General features: G+C 55.8%; 1 protein-coding gene across 3 annotated transcripts in view; it reads right to left on the bottom strand.

Annotated features, from left to right (window-relative positions):
* Positions 1 to 6: 6 nt before the first annotated feature.
* Positions 7 to 7,821, bottom strand: part of P2RX5 (purinergic receptor P2X 5) — a 15,424-nt gene continuing 7,609 nt past the window's right edge. For 2 of the 3 annotated variants that reach the window (XM_015562451.1, XM_015562452.1), the window contains exons 6-12: positions 7,726 to 7,806; positions 7,314 to 7,452; positions 6,668 to 6,804; positions 6,115 to 6,208; positions 5,934 to 5,999; positions 3,878 to 3,960; positions 7 to 1,722 (exon numbers count right to left, since the gene is read on the bottom strand). In XM_015562451.1, the coding sequence (XP_015417937.1) occupies positions 1,650 to 1,722; positions 3,878 to 3,960; positions 5,934 to 5,999; positions 6,115 to 6,208; positions 6,668 to 6,804; positions 7,314 to 7,452; positions 7,726 to 7,806 (673 nt within the window). In that variant the 3' untranslated portion in view covers positions 7 to 1,649. The remainder of the gene's footprint in view (positions 1,723 to 3,877; positions 3,961 to 5,933; positions 6,000 to 6,114; positions 6,209 to 6,667; positions 6,805 to 7,313; positions 7,453 to 7,725; positions 7,807 to 7,821) is intronic. The other variant, XM_006761485.2, reaches the window with a different exon arrangement.

Raw genomic sequence — 7,821 nt, 5'->3', positions numbered from 1 at the left:
CTTGCTCCAAAAGGGTTCCTGTTGCAGGGTCCACAACCTTCTGCCCTGGTGGTGGAGCCTCACCAGAAACCTTCCAGCCCCTTCTGACCCTCTCCAAAGACCCCAGGGGAAGGATGCTCACCCCTCCTCTGTGTGCAGAGAATCAGGCTCCCCTGACTCCAGGGCGCTCCGAGGGAGCACTTCCAGAGAGGAGCTCCCCAGTGTCCTGGCAGCTGTGCAACGGGCACTGCAGGCCTTTGCGGCCATAGTTGAAGCAGAGTTCTAGGCTTCTCCCCCTGGGTTTACACAGGGGCTCCCAGACACGGGGAGGGAGAAGCGAGCTCTCTGGCTCCCAGCCCATTCCATCGTGTCCCTTTCTCACAGGAGACGTGGTCTGATGCTGCAGGCATGAGGAAAAGTTCACGTCCTGAGTAACAAGTGGATTCTCAGTTTGAAAACGAGGGAGCCTCTTGGAATTGGTAACACAGGTGGCCTCTAGAACAGGTGGGAGGGAAGCTTTTGCTATTCTTTTGTACCTTTAAAATTTTGAATCGTATAAGTGTTGCCTAGTTAAAATATTTTGATTTAAATGAATTGAGTGTAATGCTCCTTTCCCTGGGGCAGGAAGGGGGGTCCTGTAGTTTCAAGGGAGAGTGTGTGTACTAGTAAGTTTGGCCTGGAAATTGGCGCCACCCACCGAAGCTGGCTCTTTCCTCCCTCAGAACCAGGCTTTGCAGAGCTCCTCACCCTTGCAGGGCTTCTGAGTGTAAGGAGCACGCGAATCCCCTGGGAGCCCCATTGCAACACAGGCCCTGATTTAGGAGGAAGGGAAGGGCTAACAAGCTCCCGGGTGATGCCAAGGCTATTGGAGGCTGCTGGTCCAGGGACCACACCTTGAGGAGAGCAGCTCTACAGACAGTAAGGGAGGGAGCAGCAGGGTGAGGTGGGGAAGGAGGGTGAGGGGTGAGGGCCTCCCTAACAACTCCCACCTGCTGCGTGAGCACCCTGTCCTTACCCCTTCAGACCCAGCCAGCCTTTGAGGAGAGAGGAAGGGGAGCTGGGCAAGGACACCCAACCCCACAGAACAGCAAGAGCCAAACCACAGTGTCTCCCATGAGATGCCATGCCCAGAGCCTCCCAGGCTGGGCAGGTCAGACTGGAGTGAGGCCTCCCTGCCTCCCCGCTGTGAAAGTCAGCTAGAGGCTGGAGGAAGGCCAGAATGGCTGAGCCTGGCTGTGAGTCTGTTGTCTTTAGAGGGAATTACACAGTTGCTCTGCTCCCTGAGGGCCAGGTCAGGGTCTCATTTAAGCATCTCTTGGATAGGGCCCAGCCCACAGCAAAAAAGTTTACTGCATGTGTGAATAAATAAGTGAATGAATGTCCAACTAGGTTCTCAGAAAACATGAAAACACCTAGTATCATTTACACCCTGGCCTGCCCCTTCCCTCTCCAGCATTTCCCCTCCCCCACACACAACAAAAAGCTTGTAGTAAGATCCCAAAGTGCAGGAGGGATGGTGGCTCCTGGAAGCCCCAGTCCATGCGGACACAGGCTCCTCGCTCTTCCCGTTCAGAGCTTCAGCCAGTTCTGCCCGACGTCTTCACTAAATCTGCTCTCAGCCGCCTCTGGCTACGCCTCCACTGTCTGCAGGTTCTGCAGCTGCTCCACGGTCACCTTTCCATTCCCCGGGTGGCCAGACCTGCGTGTGGGTAGTGAGGGGCACACAGAGGGTAGCTGGGAACCCTGTGGGGACAGGGACAGCTTCGCCCAGGCAGCACTGCAGGCAGAGCGTCCGCAGAGAGGGGCAGTACCGGGGTCCCTGGTGCAGTCCAGGCACTCAGATGCTCAGGCCGAGGCCTCTGGAGCTGCCCCAGCAATGACAGCAGCCACCACATGACCAGCATGGTAGCCATTCTTCCCTCTCACAGGCAAAGGAGCTCAGGCAAGCACCCAAGAAGTGACAGTCAGCTGAGGGGTGCCCAGCCACCCCAGCAGATCCCCAGCCTCCACTGCCTCCTGGCCCCAGCTGCTGCAGTCCCTACAACCTCTCCACTCCTCTCCATCCTCTGCCCTTCCTCTCTGTCCTTTCCCTGCCCAGGCCCAGCTTCTGGTTGGAGGCTGCCAACTCCTGAGTTGGCCAAGAATGAAAACGGGGGTGGGAGGAAAGTCCACCCAGGCCAGTGAACTCCTCCTGGGATTGGTTTACAAGAGGAGAGTCACAGAATCCTAGCTGACTGAACACAGGGGCTCCTCTGTGCAGCCCCCACTGGGAAGAAAATGGGGGGAGGGAGGCAGGCCCAGAAAAGGCCAGGCCCCTGCTCAAAGGCACAAAGCAAGGCAGAGGGGCCGGGCAGACCTGAAGGCCACCTCCTGCACCAGGTTGAGGTTTCATCTGCAGAACCAACCGTGCTGCCCAGGGGAGGACCACCTGTCAGCACAGCCACCACCCTTCCGAGCCTAGGGCAGCTGCAGCATTTCCACTGAGAGGCACTTAGGGAAGGCATCTGACTGGGTGAGGGGTTGGGGGACTTGGTAAAGCAGAATAACCTGATGGAAAAGAACTGATTCTAGACACACTGCCTGGATTCCAACCCCAGCTCTGCCGTTTATTAGCTGTATGACTTAACTCACTTAACCCTTCTGTGCCTGTTTCCTCATTAGTGGAATAGAGAATGTTAGTGCCCAGCTCATTAAAGTTGCTGATGTGAGTTCACATACAAATTGCTCAGAGCAGTGCTGGGCAGAGTGAGCCTGAGTAAATGACAGCACTGTTGTCTTAACGCTGGGACAGCACAGCAAGCAGACTGCCCTGTGGTTGCTTAGGGGGGCTGGGGAGCTAATGAGGGTCATGGAGGGGCTAAAGCACCACCAGCATCCTCTCCCCCCAGAGTCCAGCTTGGTTGGGTGCTCCTGGGTCTGGCCTTATGCACAGGTCACCACAGAGCAGGGACCACGGCAGCCTGCTCCAGGAGGTGCCAGCATGCTCTGCCATTCGGCCACCTTCGTCCTGTGCCCAGCAGCCCAGGCCCCTCTTCTTCCTTCAGCCTCTGTGACCCTGTTCAGCTGCTAGGACTCTGCCCACAGGGCAAGGATGTCTAGGCACCTGGGCAGGATTTGCCGTTAACCTGGCCTGCACAACCTGGCCTCCCCCAAGGACTGGTGGGGCAGGCCCTGCAGACGGTGCCCCTCTTCCTCCAGCTGCTCAGTTGGGGTGGCAGGAGCCCTCAGGGCTCAGGGCTCAGCCTAGGAACCAGGCTCGGGTTCAAGCCAGGTGAACGACGCGAGCTGGCCACCTGCTGCCTCAGGTTGTGATGGGACTGAGGGAGCACCACTTCGAAACTCCCCATTCTAATCCCAGCTCCTCCAGGAAGCCTTCCCAAGGGTGGGCCAGAGCCCCTGCCCCTTCCTTCCCGCCCACAGACACACACAACCAACAAGCCCACAGCCAGGAGAGCCTGGAAATAGGCTCCTGTAGTAAAAAAAAAAAAAAAGAAATCCATTTTTTTCTTCCCTTACCACTCCAGCCTCCCTCAACCCCAGCCCAGGACCACCAAGTCCAAGAATACTAAATTGTAACTGCAACAAGTCACTGTATATAAACCAATTCTCTCATTTTGCAGAGAGAAATTGAGGCCCAAGGAGGCCTGGAAACCAGGTCTGCCCACCAGGTATGTGGTGGCTTTTCCGTCTGCCAGCTGCTCTGAGGAGGAGTCTGGTTCTGTAGAGCATGTACTCAGAACAGTCCGTCTTCCCTCCCTTCCGGGGCGGCTCCCTATGTTCACCCCTGCCTCCACCCACCAGGCACAGCCTCCACCCAGGGTAAAGGTCCTAAGACAGAGAGGGAGAGGCTGGCTCCACACGGTTCCCGTGGGACCACTGGGGAGGAAGCGTAACTGACCGTACTTCCTCGAATTTCTTGTTGCGGTAAAAGTGGCTCTTTTTGATGAAGTAGATGAGTATCAGGTCGCAGAAGAAAGACCCCTGCAAAAGAGTTGGGGGTCCTGACTCAGACCCTAGACTTCTGGAGAGCCCGCAGGCACCTGACCACTGTATCCTATTTAATCCTGTAACAATCCCAGAAGCCTGCATCGTTGTCCCATTTCATAGATGGGGAAACTGAGATCAGAAAGAGGTGCCTTTTGCCCTAGCTGGTTTGGATTAATGGATAGAGCATCGGCCTCAGACTGAAGGGTCCCAGGTTCGATTCCAGCCAAGGGTACATGCCTGGGTAGCGGGCTCGATACCCAGTGAGGGGCGTGCAGGAGGCAGCCGATCCATGATTCTCTCTTATCATTGATGTTTCTCTCTCGCTTTCCCTCTCCCTTCCTCTCTAAAATCAATATATTTTTTTAAAGGGACCTTTAAGGTCACAAAGCTGATCCACAGTAGAGCCCAGGTGAGCCTGAAGTCCATCTAATCATGTTTAACAAACATTTGCTGAGCATTCACACATGCCAGGTACTGCCCTGGGGTGCAGGGAGGACTAAGGCAATGAGACCCCCTGAGGATTCTCCCTCTCTGGTGCAAGAGACAGGCATGCAACTTATGGCACACGGTGATGTGTCTTATGATGGGGAGAGGAGGAGCAAGGAGAGCAAAGGCAGGACTTGACTCAGTCTGTGTTGAGTCTTGAGGGCTAAATAGGAATTAATACAAAAAGCTCAGGAAGGGCATTGCAGCGGCAGAAACAAGCTCGTCATGCCTGGGAAATCCCACAAGGCTGTGGGGAAGAGGAAAGACACTTCTGGAGAGCTGGGTGGGGCCAGCCTGTGATGCTTCCTGAAATGTCTTCAAGGCACGGTTCTCATCCTCTCGCATTGAGGGCGTTGAATAGGGCAGAACACAGAACTGCGGCATTTTGAAAAGATCCCTCTGGGAATCAGTGGGAGAGATGGGTGGTAGGGGATCTGAATAACAAGGATGCCGCAACGATGGCCAAGGAAAGATGAGGCAACCTGTGCTAACCCAGCTGGGACCCTCTGACACCTGAGCACATGCACTTCAGGCAAAAGTCTGTGGTGCAACACCTGTCTCTTCCACCAGAGGGCGAATCCACCTCAACACAGCCGGTTTCCAGAATGAGTAAGGGTGGAGGATGGGAAGAGTTGATGGATGGGCCACAGGTGAACCTGGTCCTCTGACCCTGGGCTCTGCACACCTTTTTTTTTTTTCCTCCCGCGATGCTAGAAATGCTTTATCAATCTCTTGTTCCACAGAGTCACGGTGGAGAAAACCTATATATATCGGTGGACCCTACCACTTTTTAGAATTTAAAAGTTCAGGGGCTAATCCAGCTGTTGTATATTTACCCCATGGAATACTATGCAGCTCTAAGAAAGAAGGAACTCTTACCCTCTTCGACAGAATGGATGGACCTGGAGAGCATTATGCTAAGCAAAGTAAGCCAGTCAGAGAAAGACAAATACCATATGGTCTCACTTATATGTGGAATCTAATGAACAAAATAGAACCACAGGCATGGATACATGGAGCAGACTGACAGGTGTCAGAGGGAAGGGTAGTGGGAGAGACTAGATGAAAGAAGGTGAAGAGATGAGCCAAAGAACACATATGCATAACCCGTGGACACAGCGGTAGGGTGAAGGCCAGAGGGAGGGGTGGTGGGGGCTGGCTGGAGATGGGCAAATGGCAGGGAGAACAGGGACATCTGTAACTGTCATTAATAAAAAATAAATGAAATTCAGGGGCTAATCCTGTATCCCAGAGAACCCCCAGCTCCGGAGAAATAGGCAGATGCCTCTGGCTCTAGAAAGAGAAATTCAGGCAGTTCTCTGCCCCCTGGGGGCCACTGGAGGGGCGTGAAGTCCCAGAAAGCCCTCTTTTCTGGCACCTGCGCTGACCTGTCAGTTTTTTGTTTCTGGGGCATTTGGACAACTCCCCCTCCCCCCACCAGTGTGCAGAGGGTAAAGGGGAAGGAGGGGAGAGGTACTCACAACACCCATGAGTGCCACCCCTGAGCCCACGTTGATGATTGTGGGGATGATGTTGAACTTCCCTGCCTGAAGCACAGAGAGAGGGAGGGTGAGGGAGCAGTTGGATAGCAGGGTCCCTCCCAACATGCCTGCCCCACCCTGGACGTGCCCAGCCTCCCAAGGGGAGACGCAGCTCACACACCCTGCCATTCACCAGGACATCAAAGCGGATCCCGTAGGCTTTGATCAGGGTGCGGAACTCCACCCCGGCTTCATCGCGGTAATATTTGGCAAACCTGGGGAGACACAGCCCAGGGGAGACCTCAGCCTTCCTGGGCCTTCCCTGTTTGGCAACAGACTCAGCTGCTTTTGAGATTTATAAGCATCCCAGGACCTCGCTCACAGCAGCCCCGGGAGAGGTTGCAGACCCTCTTGCTGACATGCCTCAGATTCATCCAGATCTTTGAGTCCTTGTCAGACATCCCCAAGGGGCACGGGCTTTCCCACTGCACACTGGGCCAACCTGGGGCCACCGGAGAACGGACAGAGCTCAGCCAGCTGAGAAGTCAGGCCTCAGCTTCTCCGGGAGCCCAGGGCGATGACCCATCCTCTTTCCCCTCCCAGAGGCCATCTCTCTCTCCCTAGATGTCTCTCCCTGTACCTCCTCTGACATCCCCAGAAGGGTGTCACAGCACTGGCACCCAGGGAAGGACACAAAACATGGACAGAGTCAGGCAGCAGGCCCAGTCTGTTACCTGAAGTTATACCCCGAGGAGACAGAGTTTCCGGGAAACCTGCGGTCTAGGCGGCTAAAGTAATAGCGAGGGTTGCATTCAGAAGGAGCTTTGTCAAGATCACAGTCCCACTCGATCTGGATCCCTATCACACCGCCCTGGATGGGAAAGAGGAATCGTGTTTGGGAGATGGACAACTGGACAAGACTGGGGACGCCTTGAGGGCCAGGGGTCGACCTGGCTGGAGCGCCCTGGAAGGGAGGTGGAAGGCCCAGGAGGGGCTGGGGAAAGTGTTGCCGACAGCCCCCAGCCCCCGCCGCCTCCGGCCTCCTGCTTCAGAGAAGACAAGAACTCCCGCTGAGCACCGACTACACTATGGGCAGGCACCTTACACACAGCCAGGATGTGCCCGTGGGGCTCCTTTTGGTTCAGTTTCAGCTGCTGCCCCAGCGACTAAGAGCCACACGGCAGGTGCTGAGTGTGCCCTCACTGAGTGCCTGAGGTCCGAGCGCAGGCACAGCCGACTGTGTCGAATTCTGAAAACAGGAAGTCCCTGGGGCAGGTGACTTTGCAGGGCCACCCCCACTCCATGGGCCCCCCCCACACACCCCTCCTCATTCAGAGCCCTGAGGCCCCAGGGAAGGCTCCCTGAGGGCACGCCACCCACCTGCAGGGCTATCTCCTGGAAGTCGCTCCCCGTCCAACTGACCACAGACCCCAGTCGGAAGATGGGGCAGTAGGGGTCCTTGGGGCCAAACCGACAGGACCTCAGGTAAGATCTGTCTTTGGTGTCCAGCACATTGGTCCTGAGGGGTGACCATGAACAGACAGTGAAATGAAGGTAGACTTGCTGTTTCCAGGCTTAGTCCCCGACTTTAGCCCTCGGCCAGAGCCCCAACCACATCCACGCTAACATCCCACCGCATCCAAGAACAGACCCCCACCCCACAGCAGGGAGGGGTGCCCAGCATCCCCCTGCGGTTCATTCACACACACACACATACACGGGCCTGTGCACAGCCACCAGGAGGGCCAGCCATGGCCCCAGCCCTGAGTCCCCATAGCCGAGCCTCACATACTTGGAGAAGTTGAATTTAGGGAAACGAATGAAGTTCTTTATGTAAATGGTGAAGTCTTCAGCCTTGCCCAGGAGAGGCTTCCTGAAAACCCAGCCA

This window comes from Myotis davidii, unplaced genomic scaffold, assembly GCF_000327345.1.
Source record: "Myotis davidii unplaced genomic scaffold, ASM32734v1 scaffold638, whole genome shotgun sequence".
Taxonomy (NCBI): domain Eukaryota; kingdom Metazoa; phylum Chordata; class Mammalia; order Chiroptera; family Vespertilionidae; genus Myotis; species Myotis davidii.
Note: the sequence above shows the minus strand (reverse complement) of the source record. Positions and strands in the feature narration are given on the sequence as shown.